Source organism: Girardinichthys multiradiatus, chromosome 2, assembly GCF_021462225.1.
Source record: "Girardinichthys multiradiatus isolate DD_20200921_A chromosome 2, DD_fGirMul_XY1, whole genome shotgun sequence".
In the NCBI taxonomy this organism is placed as follows: Eukaryota; Metazoa; Chordata; class Actinopteri; order Cyprinodontiformes; family Goodeidae; genus Girardinichthys; species Girardinichthys multiradiatus.
Genome location: NC_061795.1, coordinates 5315047 through 5336554, shown reverse-complemented (window position 1 = coordinate 5336554; position 21508 = coordinate 5315047). Strand labels below are relative to the sequence as shown.

General features: G+C 39.1%; 1 protein-coding gene across 7 annotated transcripts in view; it reads right to left on the bottom strand.

Annotated features, from left to right (window-relative positions):
• The window catches only part of LOC124861031 (suppressor of tumorigenicity 7 protein homolog), a 74537-nt gene that overhangs the window by 38950 nt on the left and 14079 nt on the right, over positions 1–21508 (bottom strand). For 4 of the 7 annotated variants that reach the window (XM_047354648.1, XM_047354649.1, XM_047354650.1 and 1 more), the window contains exons 1-2: positions 21468–21495; positions 14703–14738 (exon numbers count right to left, since the gene is read on the bottom strand). The exons of 1 other annotated variant lie outside the window; for it this stretch is intronic. In XM_047354648.1, coding sequence (XP_047210604.1) covers positions 14703–14738; positions 21468–21480 — 49 coding nt within the window. In that variant the 5' untranslated portion in view covers positions 21481–21495. Of the gene's footprint in view, positions 1–14702; positions 14739–21467; positions 21496–21508 lie in introns of those variants that run through there. 2 more of the 7 variants (XM_047354652.1, XM_047354653.1) reach the window with 1 other exon arrangement.

Below are 21508 nucleotides of genomic sequence, written 5' to 3'. Positions count from 1 at the left end.
CATTTTCACCATATCCATAGGCTTTGTGAAACACCCATGAATCACTAAGCAAGGCAGTCACAGCCCAGAATCACCTGACTTGTTAAAGGATGAGGTAACGACAGCAGACGGTCTCTGTTTTCACCTCAAATCTGGGGGGATCTGTCTTGGTGCTCAGAGATGCACTAAGACAGATCACTGGATTTCATCTAGGTCTAGCTTCATCAGAAGATGTTACAATTGAAAACAGAACAAAACCCAGAAGTGTCACATGCCACCAATGTATTTGACTCTGAAGGTTTTCTGACACTTTTGGATATTGCCAGCTGGACTTGTGATTCTTGAACGACCAGAGGCAACCCATAGAGGGATTTGTCAGTGCAGGATTATGATAAAACCGTTTTTTTTTTTTTTCAAAGAGGCCACAGATTCCTAATTAGATTTAGGTTATTTCTCCTACCATTATATTTGGATGCCAGCCCCCCACACCCTAAAAGGGCAAAGTAAATGTCTGTCTAAATTGCTTCAGATCACAACATAAGTCCCTTAAGGTTACTTCTCTTATAGAATAGGTCTGTATCTTGTCCCTTTATTAAAAAAACTAACTAGCCTCACAGTATGCATCTTATTACAATAGCATGTCATTCCTTTCTCTACAAAGTGGCACAGTAACAATCCTCCTCTGCTCTCTGTAATGTGCACAGTGGAGTTTCACACTGATGGGCTGGTTACTGGTTTCAAGGCACAGCCCAATTACAAGAAGTTACGGTTTTTAGATAAAAGTTCTGCAGTGAACAGGTTTTCTTCTGACTATGGAGCAGGGTGCCCTTTCATTACCTGTTTCTGCCCACTCCCACTCTTCTATATATTCGTGTGTCTATGACAATAAGACTTTTCCGTGACACACTATGCAACGTGGATCTAATAAACTTCGGTACGACATCAAGTTTTATGTGTGTACAATGAACAATGACCGTTTAACACTAAATGGGTCACGACATATGTCAAGCAAGGTCATCAGTGTACACCATCCGCCGCCAGAGACAATTACAAAACACAACGAAAAACACAACCCTTTTTGTTGTTTCATTTATGTGGCTAGAAACACATATGAAGAAAAGTAGGAGGAGAAGGAGAATGTGGACGTCGTTGTGGCTGGAGAAAAGAGGCCAACTTGGGATGTCGGTTTTATGCTGCAATTCTGTTGGCGGATTAGTAGACGTCGGTCGTAGCAGCTGTCACACTGTGAGATATGCATTCTAAATATCTGACACTTTCAGATATTTATCGCAGGCCATGCCTTGTTGCACAATACCAATAACAGCACAAAACAGCACACTATATACAGGCCCTAAAGGAGCTCCACACATTACTGTTGTTAAGCTAATGCTTTTTTGATCGTAGTTAGCTGCTTTATTAAAAAAAGGATTACCTTAAGAATAGTAATGTGTGGTGCTCATTACTGTTAAGAGGCTGGAGCAGGTGTGTTAAGTAGCAGACTGCAGGGTAGCTAACCAAGCCAGTGGCTAAGTTAATTAACAAGCTATTAATCAGCTTGTTAGGCACCCGGTGTTGACTACAAGGTGCAGAATGACCAAAGGAGAATATTCTACACAATAAGGATGTTTACTTAAGAACTCTGCTTTAAGTCTTCAACCACAGTGGAAATCTGGTCGTTTTTTTCTTTTGAATCTCCTACTCTTTTATCTCACTACTTGTGATGGAAGTAAAATTTAATTCTTGATTTTTCTAATCTTCACTTATTTGTGAATCATTGTAATGGGTTTATGAAACATTTGATTTCTACTACTGTGACAATGTGACACAGTGAAGATTTCCTTTTTGTTATGGAAATGTTCTGTCCAATATGTTGGCAACATAAACAAGAGTGTTTGTCTATGATGGGGGGTGTGGGGGCAGATAAATGTGCTTTAGATGGAGGCGACTGTGGCTCAGTAGGAAGAGTAGTCGTCTTGCAATCGGAAGGTTGTGGGTTTGATTCCAGCTTCCTCCTGCTGTATGTCGATGTGCCCCTGGGCAAGGCACTTAACCTCAAGTTGCCTACTGATCTGCGTATCGGTGTATGAATGTGTGAGCGTTAGTGAGTGCGATTGGGTGAATGTGGCTCTAGTGTAAAGCACTTTGAGCGGTCTGTATGACTGGAAAAGTGCTATATAAGTTCAGTCCATTTACCATTTAGATTTTACACCTACAAAAAGCTCATTTTTGTAAAGGAAATTTCAATAAATAAATTTTTTCCTTGTTCCTGGACCCTATACACATATCCAAATCAATCCAAATCAATCCAAATGTATTTGAAGCACAGATGCAGGGTTACAGATTTACTAAAGGAATTTATCCTCACAATCACTGATCAGCTTAAACATAGAACATCACTGGGTTAGGCAACTTGCGTTGAAGCCTCTCAGAATTAGATTTAAGAGATCGGTGAAACATGAGCATTGGCTTGAACCAGGCATTAAATCTGCCATTTGATGATCATATCCAATGATTCTCTTGAAACATGGTGGGTTTTTTTCTTGATTGGCAACTGATTCCCAACAATAAAGAAAGACCAAGGGAATGAAAAGGCCGATGAGGTTAGTTGCAGCTCTTGTTCATGTTCAAACAAAATGATGAGAAATTTAATTATCACTAATCTTCCTTAAACACTCCCAACAAGCTCAAATCATTTGCTGTTTGCTGAACCATTTCAATAGAAAGCATTACGGATTATTCTGAGTCTGGTTATGAAAACATGCAACAAACAAATACAGCCACACTGAGTAACACTGTTGCCAGAAAGTACAGTCTTGGATGTTAATGGTTTTATAATTCATTCTCCTAGCAACACCAAAGAGGCATTTCCACCAGAAGACAGGTAATCTAAACGTCTTATTAGGAGCTGGTGGGGATGATGTGTATTAAAAATAGCCATGCTTTCAGTCTTCACCTCTCCAGCTAACCTGACTAAACAGACAGATCCTACTGAGCCTTGTTGGTTTGCATAGGAAGAAGAATCATACCGTCCTAGGTTTTATCAGACCACTGATAACAAATACTGTTGATTGATGCAGTGGTGTGCAAATTTTCCTATGAAACAAATAAAGCTGCACCAAGTCTTTTCCTTCATGTAGGAATGCACCCAACAGAATGATGTGGCTGATTTTTAATCTTCAGGTTTTTATAAAGCTGTGTGGGAGAGCAGTCAGCTTAAAACAGGATTTTACTATTATTTCAAAACAAAGACTAAATGTTTACAGAGTTGGCATTTTAAACTGGCATTAGCATCTTGCAGAGACGATTAACTTGCTGAACATGGCTAGCACTATTAAAACGTCAGCCTCTGTGTGTATTTCCTAGAGAATGTACAGGGGTTGGACAATGAAACTGAAACACCTGGTTTTAGACCACAATAATTTATTAGTATGGTGTAGGGCCTCCTTTTGTAGCCAGTACAGCGTCAATTCGTCTTGGGAATGACATATACAAGTCCTGCACAGTGGTCAGAGGGATTTTAAGCCATTCTTCTTGCAGGATAGTGGCCAGGTCACTACGTGATACTGGTGGAGGAAAACGTTTCCTGACTCGCTCCTCCAAAACACCCCAAAGTGGCTCAATAATATTTAGATCTGGTGACTGTGCAGGCCATGGGAGATGTTCAACTTCACTTTCATGTTCATCAAACCAATCTTTCACCAGTCTTGCTGTGTGTATTGGTGCATTGTCATCTTGATACACGGCACCGCCTTCAGGATACAATGTTTGAACCATTGGATGCACATGGTCCTCAAGAATGGTTCGGTAGTCCTTGGCAGTGACGCGCCCATCTAGCACAAGTATTGGGCCAAGGGAATGCCATGATATGGCAGCCCAAACCATCACTGATCCACCCCCATGCTTCACTCTGGCCATGCAACAATCTGGGTGGTACGCTTCTTTGGGGCTTCTCCACACCATAACTCTCCCGGATGTGGGGAAAACAGTAAAGGTGGATTCATCAGAGAACAATACATGTTTCACATTGTCCACAGCCCAAGATTTGCACTCCTTGCACCATTGAAACTGACGTTTGGCATTGGCATGAGTGACCAAAAGTTTGGCTATAGCAGCCCGGCCGTGTATATTGACCCTGTGGAGCTCCCGACGGAGAGTTCTGGTGGAAACAGGAAAGTTGAGGAGCACATTTAATTCTGCCGTGATTTGGGCAGCCATGGTTTTATGTTTTTTGGATACAATCCGGGTTAGCACCCGAACATCCCTTTCAGACAGCTTCCTCTTGTGTCCACCTGTTGGATGTGGTTCGTCCTTCTTGGTGGTATGCTGACATTACCCTGGATACCATGGCTCTTGATACATCACAAAGACTTGCTGTCTTGGTCTCAGATGCGCCAGCAAGACAAGGCACCAACAATATGTCCTCTTTTGAACTCTGGTATGTCACCCATAATGTGTGCATTTCAATATTTTGAGTAAAACTGTGCTCTTACCCTGCTAATTGAACCTTCACACTCTGCTCTTACTGGTGCAATGTGCAATCAATGAAGACTGGCTACCAGGCTGGTCCAATTTAGCCATGAAACCTCCCACACTAAAATGACAGGTGTTTCAGTTTCATTGTCCAACCCCTGTAGATGTTGTGCTTTCTAAAACGTCTCCAACATTTCCCAATACTGAATCTTCCATGACAGACGGAGGATGAAACTCAATAAGGAACTTTACTGTACTCCATTTAGCCTTCTATCATCTGCTGAAATCATGCCTTGCTTGCTCTTTTGCAGCCTGAATGAACCCCAGGCTTGCCTCAAAGTGGTACAAAATACAATTTCTTTTTAAATAACATCTTACATTTTATTGTTTCAGCCGACGTAATTCTAAACACCTCACTGACACTACAAAATGCTGCATTTAAGTCTTCTGCCCTCAGTAACAACTTTCACACCGAAGAGAGTTGTTGGATTCAACAACTGTGTTGCTGCAGTGTGTTAACTGTACCAAAACAGACCGGGTAATTAAGGCGATGTTCACACTGCAGGTCTTAATGCTCAAATCCGATTTTTTAAGAAATCTGATTTATTTGTGTGGTCGTTCACGTTACTTAGAAAATGTTGCGGCTCCAAACTGACCTGGATGCGCATAATAACAATACGAGCATCGTCAACCTCAGCAGTAAACACAGAGAAATAGGTGTTATGGTTTAAGTGCACAACAGAAGCCATTTGTTGTGTCAGCGGGTACTGTGTGGGAGACATAAATAAAAGGAGAGTGAAACTCTATTTCTCCCTTTTAGGGAGAACTGACTGCCAGTTCAGCACAACTGTTTGGATGCGGAGACACAGCCAGCAATGGTGGGGCAGGAATGTTATCAACTTTACAGAAACCGAGTTTATTCGGAACTTTATCAAGTTGAGGGCAACTTTTAATCATATATGTCAGCGCTTCCCATTCTCAACTCCACAGGCAGAAGACTTGCATTCCAGTGCATTGGACTGCAGCAGGGGCAGATCATCACATGCTCAGTAACCTCAATAGAATTTTAAATTCCTCTGTTTGAACGGTTGAATACGAATTTTACAATACAAACTACGTCCCACATCCAGACGGTTCCTATGAGCCTTTCAATTAGGCTTGAATAAAGTTTTATCTCTGTTTATTAACGAGCTCTAACATCTCGCTGTCTCTCCACTGTGCAGTCCTATTCTAGCCCCTCGGCTGTTTTGCTAACTGCTACCGTTTCCTGCTGGGTGGCGCAAAATTGTGACAAATGTGATGGAAAGTGACGTCAAACTCACACCTAATGCGCCTGGTCATTCCTACTGGAGTCACATTCCAAAAGATAAGATACGAGTTGGATTCAGGATCACAAATGAATGTGGCTCAAACATTACTTGAAAAAGTCAGATACAAGCCAGATATGAGCGTTCACATTTGTTCTAAAAAGTCTGACCTGGTCACTTGACCCCCAAAAATCTGATTTGGGTCACATTTGCCTGCACTGTGAATGTCCCTGAGCAGCTGACTACAACAGATCAAGGTGAACATTGGCCAGTTCCAGTCCCCAGCCAATTCCTCTGTGCATCTCTAAGCTCATGTTAACTTTTTAGAGAAAATGCTGCAATCAGGTTTTTATTGACAGGAATCAGAAGTTTAACAGCTTAATTCATTTTTGAGGGGTTTTTAACAACCTGAAGTTTTAAACATTGAACTTGAAAGTTGCCAAAGAAGCATTTATCTGACCTGACTAAGCAAGTAAACACCAATTTGCTTCGTTGCATCTCTGATGGCCTTGACGAACTAGAAATTTCAATAATAATTAAGAGGTAAATAGCAATGATTTTGTTGTGAAAAAAAACCTGCTAGGAATTCTTAGGGCTAAGAATTTATTTACCTTGTTTTTAAATTTATTTGAGATGGATCATGCAACAGTGAGTATCTCAAACAATAACACAGCAAGAATAAGTGGAGGTGCACCGATTGCAGTTTTTTGACCGAACACGATCTTTAAAAAGCCTGACCTGCCGATCCCGATTTTGGCCGATAGAGATTTTCTTTATATCTGACACTGTCAGGTGTCCTCAGGTCACAACACACCTTTAATGTTCCAATCTTATATTGTCAACAGTTATGAACTGCACACGTGCAGACGTGACCTGGTGGGCAGATCTGTCAGTCAGTCCTCTCTCAAAGCAGAACAAAAGGGGACAGTGGGTGATTTTTAGACCTTTGCGGAGATAGATAATTCTGGATTGATAAAATCAGTTTCACAAGACTCCCAGCAGTCGTACAGCTGTTGCAAATATACACTCTGGCTTTGGAGCTAATCCAGAACAGATAGTCCAGAATAACAGGTATTTTACATAGGTTGGTTTATTGGCAAGAGCCAGATTTTCAACTATGGCACACACATTTTTAGTGGGGTTAAGTTTAGGAGCTTCAGAAGGCTGATTCAGGAGCTTACTGTTTGCTTGCTTTATCCATTCTGTAACCGGCTTCGATGTATATTTGAGATTATTATCCAGTTGAAAAACCCAACACAGAAAATTTGTTTCAAATGTTTCAACCATTTAACAGTGGATTTTAGGTAGAATTAAACGTTATATGCATTCTGTGCAATGCAGCAGTTCCACTGGCAGTGAAATAGACCCACAGCATGATACTACTACCACCACCAGTATACTGTTGGTTCCTGGCTTGTTCCTAAACATGCTAGCAAATCTTTAAAAGGGTGAGAGTTTCCGTCTCTTCAACATTGGAAAACTTGAACAGACGTGCAATTGTCTGTTCAGTCTCCAGTTATTTTTAAGCCAATCGAGAAGACTTTGCAACTTGTGTAAGTCTACAATTCTTTTTCTTTGATCCTCAATGAGACCCTTAAGCCTTCATTTTAACCCTGTCTGGTTTTATATTAAAAAAAATTACAACAAGTTTAAACTTGTGTAACCAGTTCCTGTATTTAAAGTTTCTTAAAGTTGTATGTTGCATAATCATTGCCCCCCAGAAAAAGAACAGTTTGTTCAAATAAATCATAATTACTGTGGCATTAATTCTCATGAGTGTATGTAAACTTCTGACCACAACTGTAAGTGAATTAAAAGTGTGTTCAACCTCTGATTTGGCAGCAGATTAAAACTGCTTAACTGATCTAATGTATGAACTGTGTTAATTACAGCTAAGCTACCAGGCTGAAGATTCCCTTTCAAAACTCATTTGTTGAGTGACCCTTAACTGCAGCTTAACAAGAAATGTTTATTTATTTCCTAGGTGTCACATGCCATCATATCAGCTCATGATCCAAGAAAATATAAAAAAAGGATATCAGGAAAGGGTTTTACCAATGTTCATATGGCTTAGGGTTAGGGTTAGCAGTATATGAGCTAAAGAGACAAAAATAGCAGAAGTCAGCAGTTACCACAGAAACCCGATCGCTTGGCTTTTTGTGGTTCTAACGGGGGTTACCACAGCAACTGAGACAGCTGGTTGCCGTCAGAGAGCTTCCATCAAATGGCCATCTTCAGTAGGCATCTTAGCCTGCCTCTGAGCACCAGCAAAGAAGCAAACAAATGCAGGACTGACTCAGGAGTTCCCTCGTTTCAAAGCCCATTAACAGCTCATCACTGCACTAAATAATGTGATCTTGGAACAATATCCATCTCTGAAACAAAAACACCATTATCCAAGCCCACTGTTGGGGACACATCTAAAAGGGAAACTGAACAGACAAGCCTGGAGGAAATAAAACTGAATAAATACCAGGAACCTACATACCAAGGGGACTACTGAACACTGAAACACCACCTGAAAAGAAGAAGCTTTTAAATAGACCTAAAATGCCTGTGTGACTCAGCTACAGCCTCAGACGCACACAGAGAAGGACAATAAATCTCAATGGTAAAAGAAAACGTAGCCTTTAATATGATTATTGGATGTAAATGTTCTAATGATGAACTATGAAGGCAAAGTTCAGGCAAAGCTATAGAATTTAAAATGTTGGTGTTTAATGAAAATCCACCACTATTAAGTTTGCGTATCTATAATTTAAAAAAGGAAATAACCTTGTTCAAATGTTATCGTGTTGAATCGGTTTTGGTTTATAGATATGGTTGTTCAACTTTAATGTTTTCGCAAATTAGTAATGTCAGATAATAAATAATCCTGACATAGAGTATGTTAACTTGTAAATAATAGTAAATGGGTTAATTTGTTGTTGATTAAAGGCCACCAACCTGAATTCCTCTTCAATAGAGCAAAAGGTAAGAAGAAAAGAAAGAATTGTCCCACGTGTCCTTCCATGTTCACCAAGCCTCTATGAAGCTTGGACAGGAGCTACAGAAAGTACGACCCGGCATCCTCCTATTAATGTAAAATTATTTATTTTACAATCAGGGTTCCTTTTTTTAATTTTAGTACGGAGGCTGTAATGCTCATGTCGTAACAAAACTCCAACACTGAAACAGTACTTTACATTTAGGACAGTATGATTTTCAGTTCTTAGGACTGTTTGCATCTGCTTGTTTATGCATGGATGAACGATTACAGAGAAGTTAGGGGAAAATGAGCTGTGAAAAGATCCTGCAACCCCAAAAAACAAACACTATGGTAGGCATTGTTACTTTCAACTATTTTCCTAACCACCATTAGCTCCATTAGAGCATCAATAAATATTAATGTATTGAAAAAATATACAGTAATATTAAACAAATTAGAATCTACGTTCGGATAAGGCTCGTTTGTCAGATTACACGTACTTTTTGAAAATAACCTTTTAGACATGTAATAAACCTAAATTTCTGTATTAAAGATGTTTTTTGTATTGGTATGGTGTAATATTCTAATGTTAATGCTGTTTTTTCTTTAGCTGTAAGCGGAAAAGCATCATATTTAACAGAAATAAGGGCTTGAAAACGTCCATCTCGGTGTAATTAATGAATATAATGTAAACTCAGTTACTGAAATAAATAAACTTTTCCATAATATTCAAATTTTCTAAATGAGTCTATAATTAAATGGATTTATTGTATGCTGTTTAGGTGTACCTAACATGTTTTCAAATTCTAAGAACATTTTATTTGTCTGTGAAAATGCTGCTCTAAATGATAAAAAAAAGTGTCCATCTGCATCAACCCCTGTACTTGCAGGCCAAAGCTGTCGCAGCTGCACAAAATCATTCAGAGGGCCGGCCCGGGGCTGCACTTTGGATACCCGTGAGTTAGACCAACCGATGTACTGAAGTAGCTTATTTCATAATGGGTAAGCTTAAACACTATATTTTATTGCCAAAAAAGACTGAAACTGAATGAATACTTTTCATTGTCACTTTAATTGTCACAATAACTACAAACAAATATGGTAATGATATTTTAAGGCAGGCACAACCAGATCACATCGACAATAGCATTCTTCGGTGTCAAAATTGTTAATCAGAAATGTTTAGTAACATAGGGTGTTTAAAAGTAAAGTCACTGGAAGAACAAAAAGTTAAAGAAGCATCTAGAAAGGAAACTGTACACTTATTGTCTTCTGAGAAGCAGAAGCTAGAAAAGACCCTAACAAGCAATTCCAAGAACTGTGAATGGCCATAGTTTCTGCTTTGTAAAAACAAAACTGGAACAAAGGATATAATAACTTACTGTCATTATCCTCATTTGACTGTATTATGGGATATATTCAGACCTGCCACTTTTGGTCTGCTTTAAACGGACCAGAGTTCTTTTCCCCCGTTGGTCCGGACCTTTTGTGCAGCTGTGAATACACTCAAGCAAACCCTGGTCCGGACCAAACAACCGGACAGAGACCCAATTTTTGAGGTGGCCTCGGTCCGCTTCCAAACGGACTCTGTTGTGGTTCACTTGTGGTCTGAATACAAACCGGCCCGATCTGAACCAACTACAGAAAACGTATGTAAGGTGTACATTGTACTGAAATCATACTTGATAAGCTGTATGTTGCTTAGCAACATTACAGGCATGTTGTGGGACAGGATACATTCATGCTCCGACGCCGTTACAAACATATAAATAGAACATCACAAAATCTGTGTTGAATAAGCTGCTCTTGACTCCCACAATAATATTGCAGCTGTAATAACAGCACAAATATGCAGAACAGTCGCTGCCTGCAGCACGTCTACAGCTGTTTTCTAAATTTCCGGGTCTGTGCTCTCTCACCCGCGTCATTCCTGTCCAATAGGAGCAATGATTGACACCTGTGTGGCTTTGTTTACAAGTAATAGTTCACTTGTAAAAAATACAATGTGAAAGTAAACCGCACCAAACAAACAAAAAAAAACAAGTTCACTTTTGGTCCGGACCAAACAAGCGAACTAAAGGACTTTGCTGGTGTGAATACACCCATGGTTATTTTGTGTGGTCTTGTTTTTTCTTGTTTAGCTCGTCCTTTTGCTTGTGTTCTGCATTTTTATTCTTATCTAAGTTGGAGTTCATTTTTTCTCTAAACCTCTTAGTTCCTGTTTTATTTTAAACCCTATCTTTCCTCATGGTCTGTGTTACATTGACTTCCTGTTTTCTGCTATCACTCTTCCCTGCATACATATGCTCCCTGGTCATTTCAGTTCTTTGTCAGATCTTTTAGTCCAAGTCAGTCAAGCTCAGTCAACCTCCAGCTTTGCTCCTGAGGTTTTCATAGTGTTTCCACTTAAAATCTCTTGATTCTATGCACTGGCTTCAGACTTTGCTCAGTTTTTAGAGAGTTTATTTTCAGCTGCCTCTTATTAGTCTCATTTGTAGAAAAAAAAAAGCTTTACTACGTTATAGCGTGAAAACTTTATTTAAATAACAATACAATATCATATTATTTATATTGTATTGTATGAACGTCATAATTTACTGTGCAAAAATATATTGTTATAACAGTATTGTCGGAAAGTAAAACATTTTTTATTCAGACAATAAACTATAACACTAAAAAGATAAAAGGTATTATGTTATATGAGGAATGTTGTACTGTTCAAACAATACTCAAGTTTGTACAAATATTATCATGTTAATACAACATAACATTTATATTGTACTAATACGTATATTGTAAGTAGATGATGTATTGAAATGTACAGTTAGTATAACATTATAAAGTTTTGATATTATAACTTGATATAGCTCTAGTTTTCTGAACTAATTAGTTGGTCCTCAAACCCTGAAAGAAGCATAAATCCTTTTAATTTACAAAAAAAGCTTTAAACAAGCACTTAAATATGCATTATCTTATTTAAAAAATCATTTCAAACTTACACTAAGGTAAGTTTAATAAACACTCATAATAAACCGGCAGGTTTACCTGGTAGTCATGGCAGAGATGGTGAGAATGAAACATGCTAAAATAAATAAATGCACCCTTTACATCAAATATTTTACAGCCTAGGACATAAAAATGTCTGCAGCGAGGTCTGACATTTGGTATTATCTTCATCAGATAAAGAAAAACATAACACATCAAACCATGGCACCAAGTAACAGAAATCCTTCCTACCTTTGTAGGAAAATCAAATCAAATGCATTTATTTATTGGTTAACAGCAAATTTCTACATCTATAAAGGCAGACGTTTTGCACAATGCTGGTCTGCAATGTTTGTGTGTGTGTTTGTTTGTGTGTGTGTGTGTGTGTGTGTGTGTGTGTGTGTGTGTGTGAACATAAACAAATCAAGTATTTTTTTCGCAACAGTCAAGTGTAATATTTCCTGTCATTCTACAGTGAACAAGACTATTTACATATGAAACCTAACTGAGAAAAAAGAAATAAAAGCTCCTGCCGAAAAATGTTTCCAATGATTCCTAAAGTTGACATCCAATCAAATTGTTCCTCAAAGTCTGAACAGTCGATGCTTGGAAGAAACTGACAAAAAAAACAACGACCAAAAAACAAAAAAAACCCAAAATTGTTTTTAAAGTTGCCACAATAAAAGACTTCTGGAACTATCTCCTTTGGACAGACAAGACCAAAGTGACGATTGTTTTACAATTCTGCACAGCATCACATTTGGGGAAATCTACAGTCCTTATAGCAACTGTCAAACATGGCGGTGGCGAGCTAATGATTTGGGCTTATTTAGAGGAACCTGGATCCTAATGGACAACGGCTGCGTAGGCACAAAAAACCTTAAACTATCATTCCAGAGCGTTCTACCAAGCTCCAGAGTGCCTCTGTGGGCTTTGCATTTATTTACCATAACAATGTCTGCAATCCATGCAAGTGAAGGACATCATTAATGGATGTCTGATTTTTCACATAAAATATACAGGGGTTGGACAATGAAACTGAAACACCTGGTTTTAGTGCCCCTTAGAACATTATGGGCTGGAGACATATATTCATAAAGGACACAGCTCGTTACTGTTCCTAAGTAACGTTGGCATGCTAAAAGCCTGTTAGACAGAGTGCAGGCTAGCTAACCGAGCCCAGCTAAATAGCCAGGTAACATTAGCTTTCAGTGCGACTCCACGAGAGGCAGAACAAAAATAAGCCATAATATTCTGCTCAATAAGCACATAAATGATGATCATTAATTCAATCTCTGCTTATACCCTATTCTGCTTTAGTATTCTGCCACTGAGTACATCTTATCCTGTTAAATACGTTCAGCTTTTGAATTCATTGTCATGAGAACATGAAACAGCTGACTGTCAACACACCAGTTATTTTCTCATTACCAACAATAAATAAATGTCACAGGCAATAGTACATCTATAATAAATATTATTTTAGCAGTAGTAATGTAATAATAGTCTTACTGTTTTAGAAATTTAAAGATATTAGTTCATATTAAGATTATTGTCCCAGTAAAAGACCGGCCAGGAGGCTTGGTGTATACTTGTTGCAAAATAACTGACTTTATATAACAATCATTGCTGATGACTAGTCTGCAAATACACTTAAGCATGTCACAACTTTATACATTTAGTCCAACATTTTCCTATGGTAATATATGAGAATACAATAAAGTACAAATTTCAGTGCATTTGTTGTTTTTGTATTTATTTTTGAGGAGTACTAATTTTTATTTTGTTTGTTGATTGACATTAATTAAACTTAATTAAACTGCACCTACTGATAGATGTTGGTATGGTAAAACATATTTCCTAACATAAACATTATGTGTTGGTGGATGTATCCATGTCATTTTAAAAAACACACAAAGTCTAAAAGCTGAAAACAAAGCAACATACCTGATCAATGCATCGGTTTGGTCTCTTTAATGTAAACTGTTGCACCTTAGAACCAAACTAAAGACCTTAGGAAGTCTCTGGTAAATAGAAATCTGCACATTTTAAATAGTAACATCATTCTTCAGTCAGTGAGATAAATCATAAATTTTACACCCTAGTGTTTGAGTGATTCACTGACAGCTTTTTTCTCGTCCAGAGAGGCAAAACGCTGTTGGTTCAAGGTACTTACTGGCTCTGATCTGACATCCACAAATATAACTTACTTTTGATTCCAACTGTGCATCCATGACTCAATCAGTTACATTAACCCTAGCCTGACTTCCTCAAAACACTGTGAAGGTAGTGGGTTCAGACGCTGCGGCATCGATCAAAATAACAAACAATAACAAAGATTGTGAGGCCAGAGCAGAGAAAGGAGAGAGCGTCATCTGAAGGTGTCGGCTCAACACAAACTTAACTGATGGAAGTCAAAGGGAAGCAGCTTTGTACCCTCTCTACAATTAGAGCATTCGTTCACAGCAGTAGGATGCTACATAACTTTAAGAGGCACCTGAACATGGAAATGTGAGGATCCCAGAGCTGTACACCAATCAAGACCGGCAGCTTCTAGGAATGATGTGATATTAGCACAAGCATCCATCTTCCGATGTGCTCACAGAAAACGTGAATATGGAAAAGGAGGCACCTGCAGTCATGTCAAACAGCAAAACTCAGGATATCTAAACATATATGATAAGCGAAGGTGATTCCCTATGCATACACAGACAAATAAAAATACTTTGAGTGAGAAAAGAAAGGAAAAGCATTAAGCTCAGCAAGACCTGCTAGCTTGTAGTGCTGACCCTCTGTACTAAAATGGTAGATCCCAGATTTCTCCCGATTCAATCTACCACCAGCAACCATGGAGGCAAAATATAAAAAAGAGAAGAGACGGAGGAACAGAGGAAATCTAGCAATTTCCTTCTTCCTTTAACTGCCTAACAGAAAACATGCTCATGCTGTTGAGAACAAAAACACAGAGATGGGAGGATAGTGGTAATACTTACATGACGACTCTGTGCCGAACATGGCTGGTCCAGGAGCTGTGATGGAAAGATAGGAGGAGGGGGAGGAAAGAGAGGAGAGATAAGGGGGTCAGGATTGGGGGGGGGGAGGGAAGGGAATTGGGGGGAGGGGGGAGGGGGGTACGGGTAGGGGGTGAAAGGAGAGAGAGAGATGGGGTTGATGAGCAGGCAGCTACACAGCGGGGGTCATCAAAGCAACACAATGCAGCCAGCCGGCCGTCGCTGCCCCCCAGACGGCCAGATGCCCCGGCACCACTATCCGTTGCCGTTAAAGCGCTCCTCTGAGCTCACAGATGTTCGGCAAGTCCAAATGCCAACCGTAAGACCTTTTTAGGACAATTATTCCAGTAACTAGACAAAGCATAAAAAATAAATGAAAAAGAGAAACAGGAATCCTTCGCAGTGATAGAAAACTGTTCACATCCAGACAAGGATGGGGTTGTGGCTAGCTACTGCATCTCTCGGCTTTCTGCAGTCTGCATCCTCCTTTTCATCCTCTCCGCTCTGTCACTCCCTCACTTCTCATTCCACTGTAGAATTTACTAATGAAGACAGAGAGAAAGAAAGAGAGAGAGGGGGAGAGAAGGAAGGGAAAGGAGGGTTGACAAACTAAAAATCTGGAGAGGAGCCGCTGCATTTGCTATAAGACAATAGCCATACACGAACTGAGTGACGTCAGGACAGGGGGGCAGAGAGAGCTGTAAAAACACTGACGACTGCTACTGGACAGAGAGAGGGAGGGGGAGAGAAAATGAAAAGAGAAGAAAATGAGAACACGAGGCAGGACCTAAAGCAAAGAAGGGCCTAAGAAGAAAGGTACAGAAAAGAATAAGTTGATGTGACAAAAAAGACGGAGGGAAAGGAAAGAAGATGAGGAAATTAGCATTTTAGCAGTCAATAGAAGCAGCTGCAACAAACGGGAACAAGGAGATACAGTTTGTCAGCTTCTCATATCAGTTGGGCACTGAACATTTTCGTTTATTTACTGCTAATACACACACACAAAAACACGCAAACACACGCACGGACTGTAATTCAGGAGGTAATTCAGTCCTTTGATTCAGGTGTGGTGGACACATTAAAAAGTTGCAGGACACCGGGTCTGGAGGACTGGAGTTTAACACTTTTAAGTTAAATAATGCCCTGGAGGTGAACTGCACCTGCCTGTAAATACTGTTCTGTGAAAAAAGCATTGGCAATGCACATCAGCTTTCAAACTACTGAAACAATTTTGTTCAAAGTTTATTATCTAACCTGTTTTTAAAAAGTAATATATTCTACCAAGAAATTGGCAGCTAAATGGGAACAGACAATTTTTCGCTTGACCAGACTTAACTGGTGATTGGCAAATCAGATTCAGGAACAAGTCGTAGCAAGAACTCTCTGGTGGGGGTGCAAATGGCAAAAAAGGTAACAGGTTTCCAGAAACAAAACTGAATGTTCAATTTAGGCATGTTAAGATGTCCTTTCATTATAGAAAGTTATACACAATACAGCAAAGCTGCTCTGTTTAATAACTCTAAGAGTCCGATTATGTCTGTCAAGAAACATCCTGGATTAGGAAATGCTGGCAGCCTTTTCTACATTTCACAGTTAATATAAGAGTCTACTGAGGGCGCATACACACTGCTGGTCTGGTCCAGGGATCAGTCCAAGGATTGGTCAAAGTGAGAAAATTTACACCTTCAGTTGGCGAATGTTTGATTTCACACAGATATTTCTACGCTGGAATAAACTAATGTCATGCAGTTGCAACGGAAAAAAAGGATTACGACCAAAGTCTCGTCTGGGTTTCTCTTGCTACTTTGGTGTTCCAGGTGCGCCTGCACCTCTTCGCTACTCCACGTAGCCCCACGAGACAACTCTTTCGTCTTTGGAGTCATGCTCTTAATATGTTTTTCTTCTTCTTCTACTCAAACGTGCTGCACCTACGTCACATCATATGGTATGCTGGGAACGGCACACATTCACACTGCAAGATAGCCACTCCAGGGTCCGGGTAACCGTGCCGAGACTGGCAGTTGTAACCCATGCCAGGGTATGGTTCTCTGGTCCATTTTAGGGTCCAGGATGGGTTCCCACCAGCGTGATCCGCTCCAGAAACAACACTCTAGCATAGTTGAAAGGAAATTGGGCTCTACTGTAAATTTGTGTTACCAACCCTAATTGCTATTTTGATATAAACAATAACAAAAAGAAATAAGTATTTTAAAGACACTTATTTGGGTCAAAGTCGATATCAGCCAGGTCATTTTCATCATCTCAAGTTGGCACACACCAAAGCAGCACTGCAGAGACTCAGACAGTCCTGCACTCTCTCATCTAGCCGAGAATCAAATAAGTGAGCTTTTGCTGGAAGTTTAAAACGTCTGTAATGTTAAGTTGGCTGGAGAAGAGCCCTTGTTACATTTAGTCGACAAGGCAAAAGCAAAACAATTGTTTGGGTGTATTTGGCCAATGAAGAAAAGCTGAATAAGTTTGATGGGCCTTTATGCGTTTGTTGACTACTGGTGTTGGTGACTAGAAAGCAAATTAGCTCTTTGAGCTTGGCGAAGCCTATTCAAGACAGTAAGTCAAGTCAAGTCAAGTTTATTTCTATAGTAAGTCTGATGCTTATGAGGAAAAGATTAGTAAAACAAAGTAGTAACCATGCTGGATGGTATAGGCTAAGGTTATCTGTTTGAATATCAGCAACTACTACTAAGCAATCAATGATTCTACCACGGGCTAACTGGCATATACCAGAAAAATAAAGCTGTTAAGTAGTTAAGTGGAGGAGGTTTATTTATAGATCTGTAACCTGGAACGATTTGGTTTTGCAGGTCAGAGCTTTAAAAGAAATTGGTGATTGCAAACTATCCACAGATCTCTGATTAGAGCATCTCTACAAAGTATCATTCAAACTCTACATCAATGCATTTCATCTGTCTCAGTTCAAGTTTTCCCATTTCTTTAAAGATGCACTGAAACTTAATAGCATGGGGTAAAACCACTGTGACCATAACTGCCAAGTCTCTTTATTGAAAAGCTATTTGAATTTGCTCTTGCATAATGATGCACCTGTGCAGCAGTGGGCCAGGCTGATCTGGGCGCAGTGGTGAGACTGTACAACAGCTTGCTAAATAAATAGGCACTGGGCGAGTGTTTTCCTGGCACCAACTGTGAATGAGGAGTAGCATGTAGATTAGCTCAGCTTCTGAAAAGAGAAGCATGTCTGGATGGAGGCTTCAGTTCTTTTGTCACTTACACTCTCCTCTTTCTCTTCTCTTGCCTTTGTCCTTTAGGCACAGACCAGAGATGTCTCATATATGCCTGCTACACTGTAAAAACATATATGAGATTTTAGTTCGGTTTTCGGGATTATGTAATACTTTTTCTTTTGTACCAACATCTTATGGCGAATGTGTGTCGAGCAACCCATTATAACATTTAGAGATGGAGTGGAGAACAGTGATCATCTTGTTCCAGTGATACCTAGCTGTGGGTGGGATTTATGGCAGAGTGAACAATTTATTCCTGAGGCACAGACACTAAATACTAAGTAAGTCATCACCATTACACATTATATGTACAAGTGGAAATGATGCCAGCTAAATTTAATGCAAGTACCAGAGTAAAAAGAAGAATTTTATACATTTATATCGTTGTGCTCTGAGAATTGTCCAGTTTGAGAAAGTCAAAGCTGTGAGAGTTTGAAAAGAAACAGAGATTTGGTTTCAAAAATGGTGTGGCTCATCGGTGAAAGACAGTGATGGGTTGGCTTTCCATATCAAGGTGTACTAGAGTTTTTAGAAGTTAGAGCTTGGAAACCACTAAAATTTCTTTACATCATTCCTAAATTTCTTCCATGAACAAGAGCCTTCATTGGCTGTTGGTAGCAGAGTGCTCCCCCTCTCCTACCTGTTTCTAGACATTGTGAACCACCTGGCTAAGTTAAACGTTTTATCATGAAATACACGGTCAGCCGTTTGGAAGTATTTCCAGTCATAAAAAACAGACAGTTTGGTGTTTAAAATTTGAAGAATCCCATGCTGCTCTCTTTTTCAAGTATTACATAAAAAACAAAAATACTTTGAAAAGAAAGTACTCATGTCTGCCTACTGCTGATTCTCTGTAGGATGACATGTGGGACATATAATCCGGATAATTTAACTTACGTTAACTTGTCAAGCCCCAAAGGTTACTCTTCAAACAATTAAACTACAAATATAGTGTATAACAGAAATAATCCTATTATAGTAATAATAAGCAGAAATGTCCTGATAAGGGGTCTTTTTGACCCTTCAACAGAACAGAGTCCTGTACCTCATTAAAGTTGAGAAAATCATATATATGACAATAAAAGCTGTAAATAAACTATATTTCATCAGTTGTATTCTTAATTTACTGACTGATGGCTTTTAGGATGCTGCAGACTCCGTTTTTCTGACAGCAACGAATATTCTCTCCAGACTGCAGTTTGTAGATGAGCCATAATATGCTGGTCCAGCACAGGTTAAATTGGTCAGGAAGGCTACTAGAATTTACACATAAAAATAGGGCTGGGTATCAATCAAAAAATTTCAATACCGGTACCTTCACTTCGATATTGGTTCCTGAACGATACTTCTTTCGATACCAGTTTTATATCAATTCTAACAAAAAGAAAATTACATTACATATTAAAGTACAAATCTAAAGTTTTATTTTCAACTCAGATTTTTCCATTCCAAGCCCTTTTCTTACTAGGGATGGGTACCTTTAACATTTGAACCGATATGGTACAGATTATCGGTACCGATACTTGACGGTACCAGTTTCGGGTACTTTTGTGTTTGTTTATGTGGTAATAAATGTTTATTCGTTTAATAGTAAAATCTCAAAAACTTTCAATTTAACATATTTATTTCTCAATATATAAACTTTAATGAATATATCAAAGCAACATCCAGCTGTTCGTATATTAATATCTCAGTTCTTTCAAACATTTCTTCAACATTAAAACCCTTAAATGACTATGTAGTGTAATGCACAAATTAAAACCCAGCCATGTTGCTGGCTGCAGACGAGTCGCTAACGAATGCAGGCGCTGAATGCAGGAGTCGTAGCTGTAGATCTGAGGTTGACAAAAATTGTCTCTTCAGGCTAGACAAAAATCCTGTGCTTAACCAGGACAGTTTATAAACACACACTCAGAAGAATATATAAATGGATGGCCCATAGTTTCCTCTTACTGCAGCTTCTTTTAGCTGTCTACATATTCAACAGAACATTCTTACGGGAAAAAAAAACTTTGAAATGTTTATTTAGCTTCTACCTACTGCATTTATATATTATGTCTATATGCATCTTTCTGTCTCTTTATCACATTTTTTATCTGTGTTTGTATCGTTCTTTCTTTCTTTCTTTTCTCCATCTATCATGTATGTATTTAATAACCAAGCCAGGTGAAAAATTCTTTTCAGTGGTGACTGGAGTCGGAGAGTTAGTCCTGCTGCTGCTCGCAGGAGAGGAAATGCTGCCATCAAAACTAAATTTGGCGCTTTTTAAAATCGTAGATATCCTTGCCTACTTTCTAGGTTTTAAGGCCTGTTTTTCTGTCCGCTGTCAGGAGCTCGTGTTCACCTGCGTACGAGCGCACATAACTCAGTGTGTCAGCATCAGCATTGGTGACACAGAGTAGTCTGGTTGGCGGTGCGGAGCACCCCCCTTGAATATTAGTGGGGAACTGCTGCAGGAGCTTCCTCAGATTAGGGAAATAAAAGGAAATATATTTGACTCAACACAAACAGTTACAGTCTTCAATAAACTCACATCTTGCACCTGGTGACAAAGTTTTTATGTTGAGAGGTTTGCTGAAGTGCTGGGCCAGTGTTTAACATGTTTATTTAACCTGTGGTCACGTCTGCTCTCAACATGTTTCTGTGTGGTTCGAGTTAACTGTCTGAGAAAAAGATGTTGCTTCATAAAGTCGGAGCTTTATTGAAAGTTATAAAAGCAGTGCTCTAGCTGCACTTTGCGCAGCTTTCCATCACATCAACAACTGTTGGCGGATACCTGTGCACAACGCACAAAGCAGTTCACACAGATTGTAAAGGAAAATCACTGATTTTTAAATCGATAAAATAAACCTGCATGGCTTGAAATCCTGTTTTGCAAGTGGTGGACTTAAAAATAGGCTGTAATTGATATTTTTGACTGTGCAACACATGATTCACTGCGGGTGTCGTTTGCAAAAATCACAGACACAGCAGCAACAGTAAGACTGCACAAAATTAGGAAAACAAGCATTATCTGATAATAGTGCTGAAGGTTGCAAAGACAATATGACTTGCAATGAGTAAACAAATAATTTATGGTTAAATGTATATCTGTTTGATTTCATAGAAAACATAGACCCTTAAATAACAGGTAGTCTATCCAGCTCCTGGAAATTTCTTATTTTCAACAACAAGGTTTGGTTGAAAAAGTTGCCTCTGGCCAGCATCTGCTGAGATATGAGATGAGATACCATGAGATAACTTTGTTGTAGTTTCTTAATGACTTTACCACCTCTTCACCTTCTAAAACCTTTTATTCTGCAATAAACCAGTGTTACCAATAAATTAAAGGTATGGAGAGCCTATAATTAAAGAATTAGCTAACATTTATTGCCATCCAGGAAGTTCTTCATGATATGCATATTAAGCAAGAGATATGCTAACACTGACTATGTTAAATCGTTTATAGGAGCTGATCATCTCCCCAAATATCAGTGAAGCAACGTACCTTGTTCACCCATGTAAGTCCATTGTTCATGTTTGGCTAGC